The sequence below is a fragment of the Anguilla anguilla genome, chromosome 3 (genome assembly GCF_013347855.1).
Source record: "Anguilla anguilla isolate fAngAng1 chromosome 3, fAngAng1.pri, whole genome shotgun sequence".
Taxonomy (NCBI): Eukaryota; Metazoa; Chordata; class Actinopteri; order Anguilliformes; family Anguillidae; genus Anguilla; species Anguilla anguilla.
Genome location: NC_049203.1, coordinates 48,895,060 through 48,921,725, shown reverse-complemented (window position 1 = coordinate 48,921,725; position 26,666 = coordinate 48,895,060). Strand labels below are relative to the sequence as shown.

Genomic DNA, 26,666 nt, shown 5'->3' with positions numbered 1-26,666 from the left:
TTCATACACAAAACAATTTCAATGGCTGTAATTCGCTGCTAAAGCAAGAGAATATTCCAGAAGATTAAAAGGGCGGAAAGTTAATAGCGGGAACAGACGCAACACGAGTAAAAGACAGCGGTTAGAAAGATTAATCTGGGTAAGGTAGCCGTAAGGTCAATCCCTTTGGTAGAATAAACAGCCTTCTGGTTCCCTGGAGCAGCAGTATCAGCCTAAGCCCATTGCCCCTTGACCCCCCCCCCCCCACAGGGCCAACGCCACATTCGCCTCTCACGTATGAGCAAACACACACGGCTCACATTACACACCCCCTCACCAACACCTCAAGGTTACTTCGAGAGTGACTCCGTAGCTGATCCATTAAGAATAATAATGAACAAATGACACAACGAAAATGGACGCCATTGGTCATGCCTAACTGGGAACAAGATTAATGAACAGACAGATTCAGTCACCAATATGGACAAATAACTGGTGTGTACAACTGGTCACTGCGCACTAATCCAAAACTACCCTGTTTTCCAGAACAGAGGGCAGGGTGTACACTGGAGAGTACGGCTGCTCACGGGATAATCTTCTTGCTGCAGCAGCCCGACTCTGTCTCTACATGATTAGTACACTCATGAAACATGCTTAACGTTTAATGTATTATGGCTTTGGCCAGCTTTCGCTGCATTACCACTGGCGTGATTTGAGCTCAGCCATGGTTTTGATAGCAGCGCTAGTCCCTGTCGAGGAGAGCGTCAGAGATAAGCCGGGATTTACGGCTAGATCGGTCTGAAAACACACTGCACGCCGCAGACCACAGAAACAGGGCTGCCCCAGCGGTCACAGCCACTGCAGATCAGATCGATGTCACTCAGGGGCCGAGAGCCCAAGCAATCTCGCGCTTTTATTATTTATGGAGTTTTCGCAATGGAACGTCGGAATGAATGGAGTCGTCCATTAAAACGTCATTAAGGTGTCTAACAGATGCGTTGTTAGGCTGGCGAAATCCACATCTGCCTCGGTGGCCTACCCCCCGCCCCCTCCCTACCGCACACACACGCACGCACACACACACACACACACACACACATACAGACCCTCTTTGGGGGGTGGGTTTGTGAGAGTGTGGAGTGAAAGGGTGGAGGGGGTCTAACGGCAGAGACGCATCAGTCATGTCAAAGCGCCTTCCCAGAAGGACCCGCGCTCTCAGGCTCCGTGCCCTTTCCCAGGAGGCCTGCGACTGACCCCTGTCCAATAAACAAGCGGCCCCTTCCTGCTTCCCACCTCTCCCATGGAACATGGGACTCCAGCGGGGGCATAAAAACAGCCCCGCGAAGGAGAGAGAGAGAGAGAGGCCGTCGCAGCTTACTGGCCATAGAACTCGATATTTTTAGTATGGAATTTGGCAGAACTTGCCTGAAATTCGGTCCTAACAGAGACGGAGGGTTGGCTGGCAGCATCTTCCAGACTGCCAGGGTGCCACTGAAGTCCCTGGTGCGAACCTGCATGCAATTATCACACTGGACAGTTTGCACGGCTAACATTTTACTGGATTTAGCTTATTATCGTTTCTTCTAACATACAGGGGTCAGGACTGCCTACTGTATATGCAAATCAAATTATGTTAAGTCCATTCAGAGAGATAAGGGTATCAGATATTACAGGCGACTGAAGGTATGGCCTTTGCTGCTCAGACCAAAAACCAGAAATGGTAAATATCGATAAAATATAGGTAAATATAAGAATCATGCAGTACTCCCCTGTATCCATAAAAAAATATTTTCTTTGTTTAGATGTGGATCTTCACCATCAACAATAATCTTCTTTATTTGCCTCATAGCAAAACTGTTGGAAAGCTAAAGATAAAATATTAATGCAGTGTCACTGTAGCAAATGAGGAAAAATTGAGGTCGAAACGCTAATGGTACTAATGGCATGGCTAATACAGTTTACACAAAAAATTGAATCCACATTTTAATATGCATAGCACAAATGAGCCAGCCAATTCATTTTAATTGCACAAAATAACCAATTCAAGCCTACAGAATCAGTAGCTGCAATTCCACCCCCCTATATGAGCCCTGGTTGCTAGGAAACCAGAGTCGTACGTATAGACAGAGATTAAAAAGCGAAATGGAGCGACAAGCAAGAGGGGCACAGACTGTGACTATCAGCGCAGGCCAAAGCCTAATCCATTTGCCCTTGCTATAGGAGTGCTAATGGTTGAGGGACCATGGTCACATGGTGGGGCCAGCCATTTTACTGGAACGTTTCAGTGAGATTTAAGACGAGGGGGGGTTGGGGTAATAACAGTGAAAGGTTTGGCTGCGTCTGGTTCCACTGATCTGTGTCCAAGGACAAATGAGAGCGGTGTGGAGCCACACCCACTGGCTGCTGTCACCACCCCCAGCCCCCCAAGCCCCACCCCACCCCCCCAGCCCCCCCCACCCTCACACTGTCTGTCACATCCTCATGCACAAGCAGGAGACGTGCAGAACAGCTGCTCCACTCCATCATTTCTCTTTGTAAATCAAGAGACTCCCAGCGCCAGAGATAGCACAATTATGCTGTAAAGCATCTCCCAAAAAAATGTACACCATCTGGCTGGGAGAGAACACAAATTAAAGTCAAGGTGAGCTATGAGAAACAGTACGATATGTGGAATAAGGATACGGCACGTGCATTTAGTTTCCGAAGCAAGAGATACAATACACATCGCTAGCTCCCGGTTGGACATTCAGAATATCCTCTCAGGGAACATCAGCAGAGATGGGAACTGACCGTGCTGAATGACAGACAGCATCTCCAGCAGTGTCCCACTTCCGAAGGCAAAGCCGTCGCCGGCCACACTCTGTGTGACGCTAAACCCCAGCGCTACATGAGAGTGCGCGCCCACTACCCGGCCCATCTCAGACACCTCTAAAAAGTGCCTCTCCCCTTCACCATTGTTAGTCTTTCCACACGTGCCACCTCATAGCGCTCACTCATTTTCCACTTCCTTGACTACGCATTTTTCCATTTTTCGCATTAATCTAGAATACATGATTATAGCTGTGGGCACGTGCCATTACTTCTCTACCATGCGCTGCTTTGGAAGGGCTGCACACCAGCATGCGCTTCCTCAGAAATGCGTGGAGCCAGCTGCGTATTCCCCTTCCACCCGTCAGACCACCAGCTGAGCTGCGGCAGCTACTGTGCCTGCGGCCTGCGCGGCAGACACAGCTGGCACGCGCAGCCTGCCTGCGTCTGATTGACCAGGGGGGCGCTAGTGGGCGCTACAGGGTTAGCTGCCTATGGAGGCCCCTGAATAAAACCATCTCTCCCTGGCCAACGCTATGGCCAATTACACCTTGCATGCAGAACACATTACATTCTCCCATGCACAGTTCAACAGCTCTACCTTTACTGTCTTTGAGTCCTTTGGCACGACATGTTAGAAAAGATGATTAAAGCAATGACGTGTGGCAATACATTATTTTTCATACCATTTCTTGAACTTGGAGATTTTATTTTCAGCTCCACATAGAAAGACTAAACTAAAGCAGTCTGAATGCTGACCTTTTCTCAAGTACATATTTCCCTGTAAAGACTTTACCCACAATCAGCAGTGGAACCAGACTCCCATGATCCTCCTGTTTCCCAGCCAAAGGCGGGTGAAGATGCATGTGCGACCCGCGGACATGCGATGTCAGACCCCCTTTCTGACAGGAGCGTGATTTGGAGTGTGATTTGGAGCAAGATGCGCGCCCCGGGGAGAGGCTGGCGAGACCGCTGCCTTAATCACCCCCGACTCCCGTCAGCTTCCGCGCCGTCGCTGCAGAGGAGAGCAGCTGGCACAAAAACCAGGCTGTGACCCGCCGTAGCACGATCTATATGAGCCTGTCAGAGAAGAATAGCATCGTCTATAAGAGCGGATGCTCTTATAGAAGCATACAAATCCAGGATGAGGGAAGATTCTGACCTGCCAAAGCTATTTTTATATTTTATATTATCCAGGTATAGAATTGTATAAAAGGTAGAACTGTACAACTGAACAGCAACAGAAAGCAACAAGAATGCAAATTCTCAATGAATTTACAGGGAAATGGCAATTAGAATCATGATGTGAAAAATTATAAAAGCTTTGACTAAACACTTCTGAAGGCAAAAGACTTTCCGTTTTATAAAAATTGCAGGTAAATGAAATATGGGGAACAAAATTAAGGTAATTAGTGGCAATTCCATACTTCAATTTCTTATTTTGCCAATTAACTTTAATCTACTGCCGGTACAGCTATAGTTGGCACTGCATGTACTGCACCTGTGTGGGACAGAGGATCAGGAGTGAAACCCATCTGTACTGGATTAAAGAATTTAAGACCATGAGAAAGAGGAGAAAATGCCAAAATGGAGGCTTTTCAAAGCACTACATATGACCCAAATGAAAGAAAGGAATAAGATTCACACACCACAAACGCGCACACAACAGATGGCAAAATGGAAGATACCGTCAAAACAATTTGCGGGAAGCCGGGTTACGAAACGGATAACTGCGCTTCATTAGTTATTCCACAGACCAGACAGAAAGCCGTTTTCGAGCTTTACGTTCGTAACCAGTCTGGTTAAACCAGACTCGGAAAGCAAGCTGAGAACAACAGGCTTCATTTCAGACTGAGGGCGGCTGATTCTCTCAAAAAAAGTTGAAGTTTTACGAGCGGGTAAAGTGCTCCCGTTTCACTCGCAAAACACAGCGGCAAGCGGCAGGGACAGCAGGTTCATTCTTCACATGTGCGTTTCAGTAATGAGCGCTGGAACACGCACAGGGAGGCGGGGGACTGTTCATCTCCCGCCGCACACAAGCCCCTTTCATTCAGCAGAACTTTAATGGGTTTCCTTCGCATTCCGCCGAGGTCAGAAAGAAGGGCCTAAAAAAAACAAAGTCGCTAAAAGAATAAACGCCCCTGAATGCCTATAAATCTCCGATCGTCTGTCGCAGAAAATAAAATAACAGCGCTTGCTTTGAGGTAGGTCAACAAACAAAAAAATTACATGATGAGATGTTCTCTATACATTTTCTCCTCGTGAGAAGAATAACTGCAACACACACCAAAAGCATCTGGTGAACTTGACTTGGAAAACCCAGTGTGCAATCTGTCCTTTAACTGAGGAATGTGGAAATTTATTTAGTCTCTCCCTTCTCACAATATGAATACATCTTCATATTAAAAGGGCCATTTTATCAGACAAACTCAAGTTCAGTTTTAAGACGATTCCAATTGTAAGGATCATTTAAATGTGTCAGGTAAACACGGATCAAAGGTGATCAATTTGGCTTCTATTAAGAACTCAATGACAGGTTTAAAAAAGACAATGTGGGTTTGTCTTTATGCAAAAAATACGGTCTTAATCAGGAGAAAAGAAAATCACAGAGTGAAATCCATGCAACAATATTGAAACATGAGCACAGTAATGGATCATTGAAGCCAAAATTCAAATGAGAATTAACTGGTCAGTGATGACATTTAGGCCCATGTTGAAAAAATTAGCACAAATCTAATTAAAGATGAGAAATTCAAATGTGTATCAAATGTGATTAATCAATTATTTAACTTCCAAAGCTGTGGGCTAATCGGTTATCAAAAATTCATTCCATTGCGCACATCCCAAGCCAGGTTGTACAGCGAGACCCTGGAAGTTCACACGTGGCTATGGGCCTACTGTGTACGATTTATGAAGAAATTGAACTGTGGAAACTAAGTAGCCTTAATGGGAAACGAGACGGGTTGGTTGCACAGGAAAAAGCCACAGGGTTTATTTTAATGAGTTCTTAAGACATCAGAAGCATTCCTCGCAGCCACTTCAAGAAGTTACAGCTTCAATAAAGAACACTGCATCTGTAGCCACTGAAAAACAATACAGAGGTAGCTTCTGCAATCTTAAAGCAAAGCATAATTAAGCAATTCACTGGTACTCAATAACAGGCCTTTTAAAATGAACTCAATTCTAGAGAAAGTTCCTGCACACACTAACTGCAGAATTACAGTACAACCAGTTAAAGTGGAATTAGGTTTATTTTACTCCATAACATGCTTTTTTAAAATAAACGCACTTCTACAGAAAAGTCCTGCACATACCAACTGCAGAATTAGTGTAACACCAGATAAAGCGGAACTTCATTCTATTAAATCGATGTGGAACACCCAGGAGATGTGCATCGTTGAAAACACAGGCAACACCCCAATCGTCCAGTACACGCCGCTGTGACATCAAAGCCTCCCCAATGCTGCACCGAGTCACACTGCCTTTGACTCACACAGTCCTCCTTTTTCGGCCACAGAACGAAATGAGCCAATGCAGGTCCAGTGAACGGCAGGGCGATAAGGTGGAGGAGGAGGAGGACTGTGGCTGCAGGCTGCCGGCCATGATGAGGGCACATAGTTCATTTTACTGGAGGAGCTTTTCCACTGGGCTTTGATGGCCAGTATGCTGCTCAGTAAGACACCACAACTAACAAGTCTCAGTCTGTATTCTTTTCTAACCAGGGCCATCTTTTGCTAGGTGCCTTCTTGCACCTTATAGACCCTTCAGAGGTTAAGCACAGCCATGTTGATATGCACATCTACAGTGTATATCCAAGATACCAATTATTGATATGTGAATCTACAGTGTATATCCAAGAAGACAATTATGAATGTTCATAATCAATAGGATCTAAAACTAATACAATCGGATAACATGCACATTAATAGCATCTAGGTGGTGAACCGCAATGCTCCAAGTATACCCCACACCCTTTGACACACCCCCGGAAGATTACATTCCAAGATTAACACCACTAATTCACATACTTGTTATTTTCAGCCGCAATTACAGTAGGCCAAAATAGCAAGACACAATTTGTCTAATTACTCTAGGGTGGAGAAATGCTGGGTCTGTTCCTGTAGGGGACATTTTCTTACTTGCTAGGGCAGAAATTATAACGAGCTAAGACACATCACTTTTGTCATATAAATGAACCCACTGAAATGTGATATTTCCAACAAACAAGCTTAGACAGTGCCGAACTAAACAAAAACAAAACTAAAAAAAAACACGCTCTACTGAGTTCGTCAGTCTCATCTGAAAATAGACACAATTCAGGAGAATAGGTAAAATGGTTGCTGGGGAAAATGGGACTAAAAAACAGTATTTTAAACTGGTGTGCTTGGAACCTTTCATACATTGTGTGCATGTTCTTTTGTGCCAGTATTTGATACAGGTAACTCTTACATCACCAGAGAATGTCTATGCCTCAAAGAGCCTTGCTCTCAAAAGCATGTTCTTTAAACCTGGTTTCTGTCAAACGCACTCTTTCAGTTCATATTAGCAACAGATGTCTAAGGCAATCATAGCACCTTGCCAATCACTGCAGTGCTATCAGATCTGCCTATGAGTGCAACACTAGGAAATAGTTCTACATGAATGCATATATCAACCAAAATAAGATAAATAAAGGTATGAAACAGTACTTATGACATTAATTTAAGTGCACCCACCCAAAGTTAAAGAACGTTTTATCTCATTACGGTTTTTTAATTAAAGAAAAAATCTTTTTGGGAATCAGGAACTCCACATCAACAGATCTCTGCCTCTCCCATCTCTTTTGTGAGCTTTGTATGTACCCTTTCTGTGCAGCATTAAACATAGAGATGAATAAATTACAATAGTTTTTGTTTAAAGCCTACAGGGCACAGCCTTCAAGATTAAATTTTTCCCCCCACCCACAGGATTTCCCATATTGGGTGTCAGGCATCGCAGTGAAGAAAGAGGATAATTATTTGTCTCAAAGCGCTCTCAAATGTCAGCCAGAGTGAGGAGCACAACCACAGACGAACAATGAGGAATGTCAGGGAGTTATGGAGACCTTGATTCCGTTCAGCAAGATGCAGCATGCTATAGGGTTCCAGAACAGTATCAAATTCCAAAGTTTATACCCAGACAGAGGGAAATATATTCCACTTTGGAACACAAAAGAAAGGGCTGAGTTGGCCAAAGAGTGGAGTCTGGTACCAGTGGAGTGGAGTCACAGATGTCGTATTAGGTAGCAAATAACACGCACACCCAAGCCCACGTAGCCCCTGGTCCCAGACATGGATCCTCTGCACTTCACGTTCAAAGACACGTTCGATCACACTGTACACACTCTGAATGCAGCCGAGATGAACCATGGCATTTAAACCACAAACCTTTCTTGGTTTAGTTCTTACAAGTAAGCAAAGGTGCTTCCACACCTAGCTAGTCTTACCATTTGATTCAAATACAAGTACAGTTCAATTAGTTTTGCGTTATATGTGAAACCTCTGGCAGTGACATAATCACAGGTGTAAAATAAATCTAACAGATACCATAAGAGAAGGTGGTCTGGGGCCATCAGTAAATTAAGTCAGAACATTGGGGGGCAACAAAAAAAATTGGAGTATGAAATTAATTCATTCAATTTCAATTGGAGAATAACTTCTCAAAAAGGGAACCAAACCATGGAAGTGACATGTACTGTCACCTATTTACCTTTAAGTCTTTTCCTGTCCAGATGTTGTTCTTGAGAGGACTATTCGAAGGAGTATTCTCAACGTTTCAGACTGTTACTTTCACTGCAGTTAATATTTGAAAGCACCAATAATGCACAGGAAAAGTAAGATTGCAGTATGTAGGGTCTTGTATTCCTTGCCCTGTACTTGTAGACTGCAGCTGAACAACAAGTAAACAGAGCATGATAGAAACCTGCAATGTAAAACCAATCAAAATCTGATCTGTACACAGCAGCAAGTGGAATAACCCCACATTTATTTAAAAAAAACTAATTTAAAATGAAAATTCAGCTTTTCCTTGCCTACAGCTAAGCAAATCAATCTAGGGAAACCACAAGTTTGGTTCAAAGTATATGCTTTGATGTAGCCTATTACCAGGGAACTTGGTGTGAAAACATCCTTAAACGTTACTGAATAACATGAGGTCATACCAAACCCTACTGGTTACAGTGGAGCCTGTTTGCAGTGTCAAACCCACTGTGCTTTAAGAGGTTTATTTTATATGAAATGCAATGAAAAAAACCATAAGTACAATACTGAAGCACAACAGTTTTTTCCCCAGAGCAATTAGGGGAAGGGATTTACACAATAAAAATCCTGGTATTTGTGGCTGGGAATTATACATTGCCTTTAATTATAGAATATCCGGTTGCTTCCAATACAAAAAAAAAAACTTGTTGAAGGAAGAAAATAGTCTATACTAAAACCTTGAGCAAACAAGAATACTTTTCAGAGCTAGGACTGAATCTCTCCTGTCTGAGAAAAGGGAAATTACTTTCAGAAATTTTCACTCATTTATATTCCGAAGGAGAACGGTTGTTTTCCTTTTATAGACTTTCCATAAGTAGTGCAAAGTACAAAAAAGTATAAAGTGGACTGTGCCTGTGTCTTTTGTAAAACTGCTGCAGTCCGCAGTAACTCCTCAAAGAAACAGTCTTCAGAACCTCCACAGGAAACTGCGACTGCATGAACACAGCTTAGGCCTTCGAAATTGGGCGTCTGCCAATTCAGCTTAATTGAAGACGATATCTTCCTCACTGACTCACTCGGGCCATCAGTCTACTTAAGACCTCTTTATTAAGCCTTTCCTTAAACGTTCCTCTGACTTTATCTTCCTGCATATTTCTGTGTTATTGCCCTCTCTGTTCCCTGCACTACCCCTCAGAATGACACAGATGTTCCGAGAATGATGTCAGACAGCCCCCAATGAGAAGTTTCACATTTCTGTCCTCGTTCTTACTGGTTAAACAGGAGAGTGCTTCCAGGTAATACCAACAAACTACAGGTCAAACCAGATTCTTGCTAACTGAATGCAATGAAAATGCAGATGCACTGGTTCCACGTCTAGAGAACAGACCCACATTGAGCAGGTTGTCGAGTGCAGGCTGAAATCAATGCTGAGGCAAGTTTGCTTTAACTACCCCACTTCTTCAAAAGAAGCACCCTGTTTTAACTGTGTCCAAATGCAATAACAAGGCGTTTTAGCAGGGCATTACTTTGAGCTGAGTGGGCTTTAGCACATTTATGATCTCTCTTCATCATCAGTATGCTTCGAACCCTCCCACAGGAGGGACAGAAATATTTCACCAATTAGATTTTTTCCCATCATCCCCAGAACAGTATCAGTCTTTGACTGCTTGATGAGGTTGTGTCAGCTGAATGGATTAACGCAGTTAAATTCTTAAATTCAGAGCCACACAAATAGAGAGGGGGCTGGAAACTGCTTACCTCGGCTCCTCCACCGCCACTGCATTATAGTGACAGACGGACGTCCATTTCTAAGGTAAAAAGCTGAACCTGAACAGGAACGTTATAGCTGCCTTTAATAACAAATTGCTTTTAAAAAAAATATATATATATAAAAATAATTTTCATTGCATTCAAATGTTCCCATTTGTACTTGTTCTAGACTTTCTTGTTAAATTTTTCTTTTTAATTAACATAAAAAACTCATTAATCCATGACAACCACAAGTACGGCGAACATAAAGGAGACTTACTGCAAGATTAACTAAAAACTATTTCTGCTAAATGACAACTAATCAGTACTTCATGAAACCCTCCGATTGCTGGGAAACACTTGCGCGTCTCCTTGCCAGCCACAGCTGGCACCGGCATGGTCGAGATTTAATGCCCGACCATGGGGCCCATCCACGTGCCAGGCAACCCAGTAGTCTCACACTTGGTATCTTCAAGCAATCAGAGATATCTACGGATAAATCTGTGGGCAAATGTACTTTGGTACAGCATTTCCATGCCGATGAAAAGCTAGGGTTTGTTTAGTTTAACCATGTATAAGAAAGCGTCCTCATGAATTCAAGTACATATTGACTGACATTAACGCTGAAGAAACAAATGCCAAGCAGTACACAAAAACATCAGTGAACTAGGACAAAGCAAGAGGGAACTTGACTACTGGCAGTGAAAATCTAAAATATTCCAAAGTTACCACATATCACCATTCTCCTCCCATATACATGTCAGCAAATGGGAACACAATCCAGGCTAGGTTACAGAGGCAGGTGTAATAAGGGCTTGCTGTGACTACCTGAACCTGCTTTCTGAATGAGCCTCGTGTTGTCCTTTCACAGCCGTCCAAACAGTGCTGAGATTGTTCAGTTACCTTCAAATCAGCCTTGAAGCCCAGGTGGCTCTTTAAGAACTGAGAATAGACCTTTTTTGTGCTCAGTCTTAGCCAGTCAAACGGCAGAACTGAATGCTCCCATGGTGACAATCGAAAAACATATTACCTCATAACTGGACATGCTCGTCTTGTCATTAGCTGCCTACAATTCCCAATAACACCCCATCTTTCACAAAGTAATAATCCCCAAAGTGCTTATAACTTTATCTTGCCAACAGTCTCAGTGCTTTCATACAGCTCTCCAGGACCATGAAATCTTAGCAAAATTCAAATACAGTCCTTCGTGACAGAGTGATTAAACCTGTAGGGCCTGTACACGAGTCAAATTCTCCTGCAAATTAAATGTCTCCTACCAGAGTCATTTTAATTCATCTTTCCAAAAAAGTTGTTTCCAAGATAAGCAAAACATGTTTCAAAATGAAACATTAAATATCAATTATATTACATTTTTACTGGGCCTGGCTATAATCACTTTAGGTCATAAAATAACCCAAATCTTCACTAAAGGTATATTTTATTTGTGCTACTTTTGGCAAATGAAGAAAAACATACCCCTCTGTTCCTCTCTACCAAGCCAAGGGAACAAAGCACAACAGGACAGCTGTCATGGTAACTCTTTGCGATTTTACGGAACGTCCAGAGTCCCATGCGGATGGGCCACCAGCCGCCAGTGCAGCTGTTTAAAGGAGAACACCAGGCGTGTGCACAGCCACCTACAGTCACAAAGAGACCATCTGGACCGAGGTCAAGGCTAAGGCTAGCAGCCCGTAGCTACGCAGTCTGCGCTTACACCTACCCCCTTCAATAGCTGGTGCCATATGGGCCTGCTCTGGGAGGTCACTCGCTGCTAATCGACTGACAACAGATGAAGCACTGACTGCAGAAGCTTGGACGTTGTGGAGGAGAGTCCTGGAGTGCCCTGTATGCTAGTTAGCACTGTGGCTATTCTTTACCTGTGGCAATCACAGGAGCATGTGGTAATGAACTAAGACAACACAAACTCTATCAAGTGTCCTGCACCAATGCACATTACAGCTCACAATCCTATAAAAACTTTGAATGCAAATCTAGTAAAAATGTCAATATATTTAGTCAGCCATCTAAGTATGTATGCATGTTAAGTATATTTTATACTCCCTTATTTTAAATCTAAACATATTTTTGGTTGGACCGCAACAGCGGGGCCAGCCCTACAAACGCGAATGTCTGTGACTGAGTGACTGAGTGATGAAGTTACACCATTGGTTGGCCGGATGAGGTGTGTTAGGTCCAGCCATATACTAGGATTTGACCTGGTCTTGTTCACTGTTTAATCAGATCATCTAGCCAATTAAAAAAATGAAACCCAACACAAATATATATATATATATATATATACACACATTTTACTCTATAAATGTCAACATTTCGAATAGCAAATTCCACTCAAATACCACTGTTGTTTTATGCAAGATAATTAAATGCAGTGTCCCTGAGGAGGAAAGAACAGGCTCATTGACTGGTTCAGGTTAGTGATTCCACACAAATGGCTTTTGTGCAAAAACTTTGAGCCTAGAGCACTGCACTGCACTGCCAGCCAGCCATATTAGCGCTGGTATTATTATAAAAACCTCTGGAAACCAGCAAATGACTCCAGTCCATTTTGCACATCACCTCTAATAGAGAGCCTTACAAACCCAGGAAAGTATTTTTCAAAACAGTGCATACCTTGTTAAGCCATTAAGCAATACTGGCTAGACAGGCATTAAAGATTAACAGAACACCTGGATGTTCATTAACACCTATTAACAACTATAAACCTTATCTGGTCCACACTGGTCATTTATTTATACTATGGAAAACAAGTGCCATAAACTGGCACACACATTGGAAAAACTGGAACTTTCAAAAAGCAACTCTACATTTTTTCCCAATAGAATGTGCAATAAATTCTGACAATTTCTCCATAAAAATCTCAAAAATATGTCTTCCTACATGATATTCAAACCATCTATGTGCAAACTATATTTAGTGTTATGAGCCATTCAAAGGAATGGAGTAATGGCAGAGGATTTGGAAAAATAGCTCCTCTCTGTAAAAGTACCATCTTGCATTTTGTTTTTAGTGCCCGAATCCAACAAAAAGGAAATTGTCTTCTAGACCAGAGAGGAAGTAAAATGAAATGTAGAGAATTCAAGGCAATATATCATTATTGACAAATTTAGACCAATCATTCTGTTGTCCCATTCATGCAATGGTAATCTTGAAGTTTAATTCGGTTTCCATAACAACAAGTTACCCATAACAACAGACTGCTGTCCACATAATATTCCCTCTTTAAAGAACGGCTTTCTTGGGCAAAAGAAATACACCCAGCAGGAGCCCATATCATTAGAAAAGCAAATATAAACATTTTTAAAAAGAAAATACATTTAATTTAGGCTCTCTAAGACTCCCTTGGGTATCTACAAAGTAGGGAAACACAGAAATACATAATTTATCCCAAAATTATATTTATATTTTGTTTACAAAGGTTTATATCCCATTAAAATTAGAGTATTATCTATGAAAGTATCTCAGATTAATTCAGAGTCCAACAACTATGTACTCTATAATTGGCATGTAAATGATTATTTACAGCTACTTGCTTGATATCACCAGTGTACTTAATCTTACATGGTTGTCACATACCCTTTGTACTAAAAGACGTACAAATAAACGTGCTGTTGGTGATTACTGTATTCGTTTTGATGACTGCAATAGCAGTATGGCAAGATATTGGGACACACTTGGGCACCTTCTTTACATCGTTCTCCACAGCACTAAATCAGGCATGTAATAAAATACGTTGCCTTTCGTGAGTCAATTGCGTTCATGACAATTTCATTTTCATGTCTGGACTACAAGGCGCTTGTCTTAGCTCTGGTAACAATACATTTTACCGAAACACTGAAGGAACTGTACATGACACGCAATTTTAAAAGCACAATTTCAGACAGGCCTTCGAGAGGGCGGAGCGTGACTCACCGAGACGTCGAAGACCTCCTCGGCGTCGTCCAGCATGCGGACCTTGAGGGGGACGTGGCGGCCCGCGGGCATGGCGGGAGGCCTGTGCCCGGGCTCCAGGGTGCTGATCCCCAGGCTCTCCTGAGCGCCCAGCCTTTGGCCCGCTCTCGGTCTCGGCTCCGCATCCACCATGGTCCCTCCCGCAGCCTAGCTCCTGCCAGGATGGAGATGGGACACCATATGATGACATTCACAAACGCGTACGAGCATGAGAGCTTCAAATCAACACCCGCCACGCCACCAAATGTGGATGTAAGCCATTTTTGGCTGGTAATTTAGTTAGCCTAACACCAACCACCTTGGTGGGTATTGGAGAACATAGAGCTGGTCCATTTTGGTTAGTGTGGGAGCATGTAAACATTTATTAGCCTATAGAGCTGATCATCTCTATGAGGAACATCAATCTGGTAACAGTAATGAAAAAGTTATTTCTGTTTTATAAGGAACTTCAAAATTACAGGGCAGAAGCTCAGAGATGCAACTTGTTCAGTCTTTGCTTATTTCTTACTTTGACTGATATTTGAAGAAAAGATTTGTGTAAAAAAAAGAAGAAAAAAAGTGATCTAACAGGTAGCGCACAGTCAATGGCCTATTATCACACAGACTGACTGTTGCTATGGGAATTTAAGAATCTAAACCAAAAAGGGCCAGGCTACGTCTCAGAGACAATTAGGACACGTTGAAAGCAAGGCGAGGGCATCTATTCCGGGATCTGTGGACACAATTACCTGCCACAAAAGAGGATCTGGTTATGAAAGGAAAGAGTTCATCCTTCACAATAAAAGCCAGGAAACATGAGGAGCAAAAAGCCAAGAAAGTGCTTCCCAGCAGACAATACTACGGTGGTACCAATCATCTGACAACGGCCTAGTGTCACTACGGAGTCCCCGAAGATCGGTCTCCATGGTGACCGCAACAATGGGATGTGAAAGCTTCACATCACCCCCCAGGGATCTATCACAGCTGTACAAGTTGCCAATTACATTTACATACTGGACTGTCAGGACGCTTTGGAAATTAATTAAAAACACAGCTGAGGGAAAGACAAGCATATTTCACCTGCAATGTATTTTGTCAATCTAAATTATTCATTCCTATTTCTTCCGACTTCAACTCCACGGGTTGACATTTTGCTTTCTATTGTGTTTATCACTTCCATCCCTTCCTATAATACCCTGGGAGGAACAGCACTCTGTCACCACAAGAAATGAATGCATTATAAATTCAGAAATGATGAATTATGAAAGTATCTCACAGTTTTATCCAGGCTCTGGCGGCATATGGAGTCAATGCTTCTGTGCTGCAGCTATCCCTAAGCTCTGCGATTTTGAGCCAATACAGCGCTAACGCTCTGCTTGGCTAGAGCTCACCACAGATCATTGCTCTCATGTTGCACCGTTATTAGTCTCAATTCACTCGACCAGTCTGAACAAAAGAGCCACTGTACTGCAGAATCAGCCCACCAGAAGCTGCCGTCCATTAGGTGTGACACACAGATGAAAGGAAATCCAAAGGCAGTGAGGAAAATGGGACCACACTATCAGAAATCAAATGGCTGATGTTCCCTCTCATTTCACACCAATTCTATTCCAAACTGCAACACCTGATTTGGCAGTGTTTGTGCTTACCACTGCAGCCTCCTCCGGCGGTTCAGTACACACTCGCCTCAGAAACATGTGATGTCATATCGCTGCTTCTTTTCACTCAGCACTCCACCAGTTCACCAGCTCAGGCAGAGGAGCCAGATTGAGGGTGTCCGATTGGCCAGGGCAGGTCACCGGCGCACAATGATACAAATGCCCCAGTGGCTTCCCACCTCTGGCAATGCTACATCCAATTACACTCCGCCCCTGTAGGGCTGCCTGCCACAGCCTGCACTGGCAAGGTCTGGACTCAATGCCACACTGCAGAGCCAATTGACACACTAGAGCTGTGCCTTAACAGGATGAGCTACTCAACAGCCTGAGATTTTTTATTTTTATTAAAATTTTAAAATGTATTTTCTATCCTTTCTATACTGCCCATCCTCATCTACTATTTCTCACAAAGCTCCTTCCCATCCCCAGAGACCTAATCTCTTTGGTCTTCGGTAATTAATTTTTTAATTAATCCTTTTAATACTTTTCTAAAACACATGGTAATTTACAACTGTGGCTCTGACTGCTCTGGACACTTAAACTGTTCGAGATGGCCAATGACCTACTCATTACCCAACTGTGAATCCATTGGAAAAGCTCTTTTTTAAATTGAATAACATTTTTGCGCAGATTGTCTGACATTTTGACTTCTCATGCTCTGAAAATTTGTGAAAAAGGCAAGTGTGCTAAATATTCTTAACAATACCAATGATAAAAACAACCTTTAAGTGCACATTGTTGTATTTATAGTGGAGCGCAAATCACAATTCACTGAATCATTAGAATTAACCATCACACTATACCTGTGCAATAAAGTTTAATAACAAACACGTTACATCCTTGTCAAGTTAAAAAGCTCCTGCAATATTTCAGAGACAGAGCCGTTCACATTAAGCACCTCTTTTTGTCAATACAAACATATTAAGACAATATGCAGCCAGCAACACAACATTTAAATACGAACAGGGTGGAACAGCAGCCACTGATCAATAAAACCCAACCAGCACCCCTTCGCAAGTAACCCAAGAGAAATCTGTCAGTGTGCCCAAATAATCACTTTTCTGGAGTGAAATGAACAATGTTCGGAAATCGGGGGGGCATAAAACGGTAATGCTATGAAAGCCAAGCTCCCGAATCACCTGCTTTCAGTTTAGATGCTGCAATTTCCTACTTCATCAAGACCTGGCCTCTGGGTCCAATTTAAACTTCCTAGTACAACTAAGCTATCAAAGACAAAATACAAAGACTAAGAAGTATGGCTCTACTGTGCTATTCCCAGGCAGCATGTGCTTGTTGGCCTTTAAAAAAACTGCAACAGAAGCTTTCACTGTGGGTTGGCAGAGAGCAGCGGCACTGTTCCGTTGGCTTGCGCATGGGCTAGCAGAGTTCTACATTGTTTACTACACATTCCATAGCTGTGATGTCATTCAAAGTATGACCAAAGACTTCAACAGTTACAGAGAGGCATTCAAGTGTGTGTCCAGATTTACATAAGAAACAAAGGCCAGTTGGATCAAAGTCACCATGAATCTCAGATACAGGGAACAGAGATAGAAGGCCATTGGTGGAGATATCAATGAGAAGATCAACTTTTATTCAAAAACAGAAGGGTTGGCACAAGTTTAAGTCCATAGACAGGACAAAATCTTTTAGACAGTTTAGGCCCATGGATTCCATCAATTCAAGCCTTATTTATTGATGCATATAAATGAATACATTCAAAATGCTGAAATAGTGGTGCTGGTCTTCCAAATCTGGCTTTATTTGGTTTCAACAATACAATATCGTACTGACTTTAACGTTTTGGCAGTGTTTCACCAAAAAGGCATGTGAATCCCATTAACATTCCATTTCTACACCTTAATATAGGCTATGACCTACAGTACATTTTCTAGTCAAAGACTTTAGATGACCTTGAACTCTCCTTGAACTTGAAGTTTTATTAAAGTTATAGCAAAAACTATATGTGCTAGAGCAGGGGTCTCAAACTCCAGTCCTGCATGGCTGCAGTCACTGCTGGTTTTTGTGATTTCCTTTCAACCGGCAGCCGATTTAGGCCTTGGAAACTAGGTGGACTGATCCTTTAGCCAATCGGTGACTTAAATTAAGTACCTAAGTGCAGGAACACATCAAAAACCAGCAGACACAGCGGCCCTCCAGGATTTGAGTTTGAGAGCCCTGTGCTAGAGGATTTCGCACTATTCTACAGGAAGCACTGTGTGAGGGTTATGCCACCACACAGCCAATCAGGAAGCAGCCTGATCGAAAGCCCTCTGGGCACAAATAAGATGAAGCCATTGCAAAGCAAGACCAAGACAAGACAGTGACAAATGAAAGGGACTGGTAGGGCCCTGTAGCATGGATGACCTGCTGTGAACCGAGGGGGATGGGCACCCTGACCAAATCTGCTCACCTCAGTTCCCTTCCTTGGACTGGGCATTTTCATATCATCACTGCACAAATCTGTAGTCCTTCACTAAAACAGCTTTACCTCCAACTGAATCCTAATAGAATTGCTTACCTTGTTCCATCACATACTCTGAAAATTGTTCTTCTACGATCCTGCTACCAGTTTGTTCATATTATTCATTTGATTCTTGTAACTGATGATGATACAGTCTGTATCACTTTATCATTAGATCCATCTTCTCTACAGCAGGAACCTAGTACTGTGCAGTCATTTATATAGCCTATATTACTACAAAAATTTAGCTATTTTCTTTAATACCATTTTCCCATTGTCAGTGTGTTATGTTTGCATGCTTCTGTCTCTTCTATACAATTCCAACCTTTGCATCTGCCCTTTTGCAAAGCTAGATTTTCCAGCAACTATAATTTTATTTTATGGATCATTTAATGACAAGAAAAATTACTATTCTTTTCTCTGCACTTTCCACAGCACCCTCGGACAATGTGAAAGGCATCATATCAAACAGAATGTAGCCTAATTAATGGATTAAATATCACACAGACACACAAACACACACATATATCAGATGTCCACCTTACATACTAAACAGAAGGTTTACACAATCAATAGATCTTATCATTCACAGGTTACACCTCTGCCTCAACCTCAGGCCAGCCAGCCCATGACCTTTAACTGCATAAACCATCGGTTAGGCTACCTTGAGGTGAGTATTCAACATCGTCACGAGGGTCCAGGCACTAATGCCTGGCCATAAACAGCTCTCTCGTGAACAGGCCTCTGGCAAGAGATTTTAATCTCAAATGAGACAATCTGTATAAATAAAGGATGAATAAAAAACAGAATGGTGAACTTGGATCAAGTAAATTCATTTAATCATCCACATATGTGCATGATCATAGGAAGGTTTTTTTTCTAATGTTTTTATTTATTTAGCAGACGCGCCCTTACCCAGAGCTACTTGCATTCTGCAAACAAGCCCCCAATTTGTACAGCTGTCCATTTACCCAAGCCTGGGCCTTAGCTCCATGCAGCTGACTGTGAGACCAGCGGCACAACTGTGTGAGAAAGGTATTGACTAGCGCTCCCTCATTTCCTCAGACCAGGTTAGCCACTTCTCCAAACCCTCTAAACGAGAACAATACAATAAGTACTCCCTAAAGTCATGCACCATTAGAACTATTTCCAAGTTAAAAAATCAGATCTAGCCAAACAAGGTTCTGTTTATTTAGTAAACACTAGATTCTCTCAGGTTGAACTACAGCAGAACAAACAACAATCTAGGCCTAATTCTTGTAAGAGGTATCCAGGTGACATGCACATGTACTGTCCACACCTATATACATTCAGCAAGCAGCCAGTGTTTGCGACAGTTTTACACATCATTTTCAGACAAAAGGGAAGTGAAATTCTGCCGCTTTATAAATGCAAGCTTTTGTCAAAATAGAAACATAACACCTTCACGTCTTCCGTATGACAATGAGTAAGAATGTCATACAAAACTCTGTAAAGATATACTAGTCCATTCTGGATAAGATCCAACACCTAATGCCTATGTCCTTTTAAAAACTGCTTAAAACCAACATGCAGAAACAGGATCAGAACAGCCTGCAGACATTACACTTCTCCACTGGTTAAGCAACTTGCAAATAGTATTCCTTAAATCAATCATAACCACTTAAATCTATGGTCCATGACAAGTTACCCATGGCCAAAGCAAGAGGAAGGTCATGAAGTAATGGGCAATAAGGAAACTAGTATGCTCTACAGCTGAGCTGGACAACTGTATCCCATTACAGAGATTTCTGTTTTTCCTTCCACCCCCCTCCACTTCAACTGTGAATGGAAGCCATTTTTAGCTAAAATCACCATTTCCTCCTTTTGTAGGTAAAAATCAGTCAAGTACACGGCCTATGAGAGCTGAATAAGGCCAAGCATGGTTGACCTCCTGTATTTTACAAACAATCATGCCACGGTTTACTTTGGTAATTTGTTAAATGCTCATAAACTGCACACCTTAACTGTCAGTGGGAGGACTGAGCTCATTTTGGCTGTAAACAGATCTAATCTGATTGTGCAGTGGTCTTTATGGGACTGTGAAGAACACTGACATTCAGAGAACACGGTCAGGACATTAGGGTCGACTGCACATGAGCCACACTGAGTTCAGCCATGTTCTTCTGATCCACCACTCCTTTATCAGGGCATCTAATAATGTTCACTGTGAACCAGAAATGCTTGACTTTATCCTAACCATGCTATTCTCTCTGTCTCTCACTCACTCACGCAGTCACACACAGACTCATACACACACGCGCACACACATGCCTGCATACAGATAGAGAGTTGCATCTGTATGCAGGCCCAGACTCAGATATTCAGACAGATGAACAGAATATGCAAGCAATACACATGCATGTATAATGTATGGATGCCTATGCACATACATATACCTCGGCCATATTATGCACTTTCTGAAAATACTTGCAAATTAAGTTTCTCCACACAGAATGGCCATATGGTGCCCCAGAAATGGTTTGTTTACTACAGACAAAATGGAATCGCAAGGTTTAAAAGGTGTAAACAATAATTACCGACAAGTGTGTGTTAGTGAAACCAGGGTTAGTTCAAAGGTACTAATGACTAAAAAGGTCCATTATAGGTAAGCATTTACTTATGATGGACCTTGTTCATTGTCTCCAGAGCAGACTATCATTGTGAAGGAATAACAGACAAAACCCATCCAAAATCCTGGATTAATGCCTCACTCTAAAAAGCTATACAGACCAAGTTACCTGGACAAAGCTAAGCCTGTTTGTTCATATTGACTCCTTGTAAAATTTTGTATCCCGGTAACATCTGCTTGTTCCCTGACCCCTTTCTTTCACCATATCACACAGGCAATGACAGCACCCTGGTCCGCCTGGCTCCCTGACCAAACAGCACTTCAAGTGAGATCTGGGACAAAAAGAGACCAGCCTGCTAATCCTGCAGCCCCTCATTCTGGCAACACTTGCCCTCCACTGCCCCAAAAAACTGGCAAATTAGAGAACCAACTGCTGCCCTTTTCACTATCTCAGCCCAAGCGAACAGGCCGGAGGAATGTCAGCGACAGCATGCCCTGCCTGCGCTGCAATTCAGACTCAGGACGCCCAGAAGAAGCGCTAGGCTAACACGGCATCCAGTCAGAATAGGTCAGCTCCGCATCTAGACTGAATAAAGGAGCGAGGAGGAGCACAAGGGACACATTAACCTACCTTTGAACGTGCTTGCTTAGCAGAGCAGAAAGACCCAGGGCGTTTGAGCTGGAACACAGGTTCCTCACAGTCAATGTACAAAACACACAACTGGGTTTCATTAAGGCCAGCTGAATTTGAGCAGAAGGGGATATTTTGGCCGCCAGTGGTATAATGTCCCGCATTTGCCAATATGAAAAACAGGTGAATAAACGTAATAACGGAATTACGTTAATTTTGCCTGAATGTGCTTTGAGTGTGCTCTGATTGGTCGAACAGCATTAAAAGGTCTGCCCATTAGGAAGGAAGCAAGTGATGACAAATGCCCAAAAAATTAATATGTTCACATTCACTACCATCATTATAAGAACTCTTAACCATTACACATTACATTCAGGTAATAGTACACAGTTCTATCCAGGGCAATTTACAACTCAGAAAAGTGCACACAAAGTTTTAGGCAAAGAGCAAATCAAATCAGTCACAATAGACAGTAGTTGTCAACACATAAACCGTTCCGTAGTTTTGAATCAGCACAGAACTCACTGTTACTGACCAAATTAGAACTAAAAGGCTGTTAAAAACAGTTGGTCTTCTGCAAAAAGAATATTGCAGCCACCATTGATCATTAAACTGCAAAAAAATGTCCTAAAAATGCCCTAGTAAGGGTAGGTACCAAGGATATCTGCACAACACAAATCCTCAGAGTATTTCTTGGACACACAACAGAACCAATTATGCTAACATTATTTCCACAAGAATGTGCAGACAGTGCAAGTCATACTTTCAGTGGGAGCAACGGCTACACCAAACTAACGACACCACCTCAATTGTAGCCGGGTGCTAATGATGAATTTCAAATAACTTATGACTTCATGGCTGTCCACTGTGACAGACGTATGATCGAGTTAAAATTGAGGGATATTACATTTTAATAGACATTACTGTGAAAAATTAAATTGCTTTTCTTGGAGAAATGTCATTGAGCTGATTACATTATAAAGCATTGCCTGCTTAATAGTATTTATCATTCAGCTCAAACAAATGGCCACAGGTCACTAGCACAATATAATGGTGGTTTGATGGAATGAGTTGCCAGTGCAACTCCCTATGAGACTCAAGAAAAAAGTGTCCCACTTTCTCTGCTTTCAATTGGTGTGCCAGCTATACCTCTGCTTGCACTTCCAGTGCAAATCATAGGCTAACACTTATTTGGTCTGAATGCTAAATTAGGACCTAGAGTTCACACATTATGTTACAAACTAATCATAGACATTCAATTCTTGCAGTTTGTTTTAATTTAAGAACATCCTCTGCAGGTCATTTTTACAGTGAGTAAAATCGGGCCCGTATCCAGTGAATACTAATGGAGTCCATGCTTAAATATAAAGGAAAAGTTCACACACTGACACTTGGATCAGGCCGTAGCAGATCTCATAACATTGCTACCCCCACACAAAGACAAACATACCACCAGTTCCACTGGCAACGCCCCCTTCAGTTGCATAGTAGTTGTGGTAACACACATTTATTAATCCCTGGGACCTCACAAAAAATGGCCGAGATCTTTTTCTGCACGTTAGGCATTGCCACCCACACGACTTAACCCTCTCTGTGCCAGTTTGTGCAATGTGGATAGTCAGACTGAATTAGACTGCCACACGTTCAAAGACCAGGCTTTGACATAGCCTATGACTTCCTCGTAATTGAACGATCCTGCATCTTACAAATTGATACGCCAATGGCACCTCCCCCGCACTGCATGTACAAGTAGGCTAATGGGTATAATTGTTCAATAGTAGGCCTAAATATATGTAAATTTGTGAAATTTCTTAGTAAGTTATTTGGCCCGTCCCCATCCTTGTGTATACAAAAATAAAAGGAACACGATTGCCAGATTTGTAAAATGAACAATTTCGCCCAGACATATAATCTAGCATACAGCCTACCGCAAGGAAAGTAATGTTCTGCTCTGGAGTAACCATGGAAAAATATAGTTCTTGATTGTTGAGACCAGGCAGATAAAACGGCGATTTAACCAGACCCAGAAGATTAATGATGAGAGTAATATTTAATCTGCATGAACACCAAGACAATAAAACATTTTCATACGAAATAAAACGATGGTATATGGGTTACTCCCATCCTTTTTGATGAAGATACAGAAATTTCGAAAATGACAAATTATGAGGGGGTGACCGATGGCTATGGACGAGTAGGCCATGTCAACAACAAAAGGCTATTACTTACCAATATATTTATTTATTTTATTAATTCATTCATCCATTCATGCTACAGGCCACTGGAATTGAAAACACTGGAAACCGCACAGAATACAAATTAAAAAATGAACAAGCTTCACCTGAGCATATGCGTTCATAATAATGTATGCTTATCATAATAGTAGGCTATTGTCCTATTAACAAAAAATAAATTGGCACTTAGCCTACATGTCATTTCAGTAGCCTATAATTGCGCCGTCACACAAAATTATCCTACGATAGAATAGTTCCTGGGGTGTATGAACAAATAGACGAAGTGCAATGACATACACTTCCCGAAAAATGCAAAACAATTTTTGTTACCTCAATCTGAAATACAAAACGGAACCTGATACAATCCAACGGCAGCCACTAACATCACAGAAGCTGGGCTCCACGGAATGTAGTTTAGCGGAGTCTAATCCTAATGTAATAAATCAATAGGCTAAACCAAAGGCAGGTAAATTACTATAGACATAGCCACAGCTGTGTCTGTGCACGCCAGCTTCACACTGAAAGGTAGCGGTGCAGATAAATTGCAACTAGTCAACATTAGCTCTCATCTCATTCACACGCAACACGCGCGGTCGCCAAAGAAGGCTCTGTAGCCTACTTATATTCCTCATACAGTCTTAAACTGTCTTGTTTGTATACGTTGTTAGTTGCCTTAAATAAATATTAAACTAGTCAGAGAAAGGAAAATTGGTGAAATCATCAGAACAGTGATGCACACTGTCCATCAAAACTAGCCCATATAATGATGGCTAGTTCAGAGAACAATTACGAATCCCAAAGTCCCTTGACTTTGCGCGTAAGATACGAGTTTAACATTAAGCGGACAAGAGGAGAACTGTCCTGTTGAATAATGTTCGAAATCATTTTCTATATGAGGATATTTTTAGTAGCCTGCCCCGTAGCCCTACATGTTCACTTGCCTCCAGACAGGTCCGTGTAACTGTAACGAACACCAAGTGCCTTGCGTGTCTTTGTGGTTTTACAGCTTCGTTTGATGAGAATAGCACCGGCAAATACGGCGGATCTTTCAGCGCTGACAAAACGCTATAAAATAGTAGCTGAATGCCACATGCAAACAACACAAAGTAAAGAACTACATTTGAAGTAGACATAAATACACGACAAGGTCACAAAATGAAACAAACTGCAGGTAGCCGGAGATATAGTCTTAGCACTAATCTGCCCCCGGACAAGTTAGCTAGCGGCAAGGCTTCGAGAACAAGAAAATTGATATGAGTTTTCTCACCCTTTGCTAAATATTTGCAGGTCGCGCACGTGTAAAATTTCCAGGGCGTTATTGGATAGGAATCCCCCTTGCAATTCCAGTCGCAAATGACTTCATAGATTAGATTTTGACTGTTCCAATACAAGGCTTCTTCATCGTCGCCATGTCGGACCGACTGGTTAAACATACAGGATTACATTGAAAGAAGCGGTAGACTCGCATGGAGTTTGTTAGTCAAACGAACAATAAGGCAGCACAGTGCCTCCAGCCATTGCAACTGGCACTACATCTCCCGTCCAAACCTAATCAAATCAACTGAAGGAATCATATGGCTATATAGCACCATCTAGCTGCTGCCTCGGTCGAGAAAATGCGCGTGTCCTGGAAGCCTGTCGTGTTCTAAGGATAACTTCCTGCCAATAATTTAAGAGAAATAGAATTGAATCGGAAAAACGGCTGCAAACTAAGGCTTACGAACATTCGTGGATGACAATCTACCAAAAAATCCCTAGTATGTATGACCAATGCCGCTCCTGACAAAGGTTCGTACCGGTAAACACAGTAGCCTCAGTAGGCAAGTGTGCGGATTCGGACACGGCCCAAAAATCAGCTTGCGACTATGTTAAGCGCCTCACTATTTGTTGGCCTAGCAGTGGGGTATATTTCCCTTTAAACGTATGCTATCAGTCGAAGAGGACACAGCGGTGAAAAGTGGAGTCAATTGTAGTGTGCTTGGCTTGGGTTTAAACCCGAGACCACAGAACTACATTACTGGAACAGATATCCTAATTTGTGAAATAAGGATTAGCAGTTCCAATTCTAAAACAGTTCCAGCTAAGCACATTTCACTCGAAGTCTGGAAATTTCAAGGAATGTTTTTATTGCGAAACCCCGGAATGAAATTATGCACGCACGTTTTTTTCGAACAGGCAACGTCTTTTTTTTTCTTTTTAAACACATGCATTCCTAAACCCTGTGCCCTTTCGTACAATCATTTCTCAACCTGTCAACAGTAGATCACTGTATGGATGCCGCTAGAATTTTGAGTACAGATTCCGAATCTGGCACAAATTAATGGGAGCAATATACATTTAATTGTGGCTATAGCATTGATAGAACTTCATTTTTATCTTCGCGGAGAAGACCAAAGAGAACTATGTTCGGAAATGTATGTCGCACTAAAACAAACTAGACTGTCACCGTTTGGTCATAGCTACAGTTATTATAGCTAAGCTATAGTTATTTTCAGGAAAAGCCCATACTGCCCTTGAAATAACCAAACACCAAGTGGAATGCATGTGAAACATCAAAATGTAATTGACAAGCAGCAGCAACCACAATGTATTCAGGTTTCAAATCTACAAGCAGTTTCCGTGATGAACATCATCCCAGCACTGCTGCAACTAAGGTGAAGGATAAGGCTGCACGCTCCAATCTTCAGACATCAGTCACGTAAAAATGATTAATGGATTGTCATATTTCAGCCACTGCATTCCAGAGCTCAATCCACCTTAAAATTTTATACACAAAAACACCAGTGAATTTTCTGATGGATTTCTGGGGGATATGGTGAGATACTAAATCATTTACACTTTCACAAATTTCCATGAAGAGAAATGCATAAATGACCAAAATCCCTCCA

The 26,666-nt window shown here is 42.1% G+C and overlaps 1 protein-coding gene across 7 annotated transcripts in view; it reads right to left on the bottom strand.

The window, feature by feature from the left end:
* The window catches only part of farp1 (FERM, RhoGEF (ARHGEF) and pleckstrin domain protein 1 (chondrocyte-derived)), an 84,065-nt gene extending 58,740 nt beyond the window's left edge, over nt 1–25,325 (bottom strand). For 2 of the 7 annotated variants that reach the window (XM_035407882.1, XM_035407881.1), the window contains exons 1-2: nt 25,046–25,325; nt 14,184–14,376 (exon numbers count right to left, since the gene is read on the bottom strand). In XM_035407882.1, the coding sequence (XP_035263773.1) occupies nt 14,184–14,354 (171 nt within the window). In that variant the 5' untranslated portion in view covers nt 14,355–14,376; nt 25,046–25,325. Of the gene's footprint in view, nt 1–14,183; nt 14,381–23,773; nt 23,795–24,108; nt 24,277–24,719; nt 24,970–25,045 lie in introns of those variants that run through there. The other 5 variants (XM_035407877.1, XM_035407876.1, XM_035407878.1 and 2 more) reach the window with 5 other exon arrangements.
* Nucleotides 25,326–26,666: the final 1,341 nt, after the last annotated feature.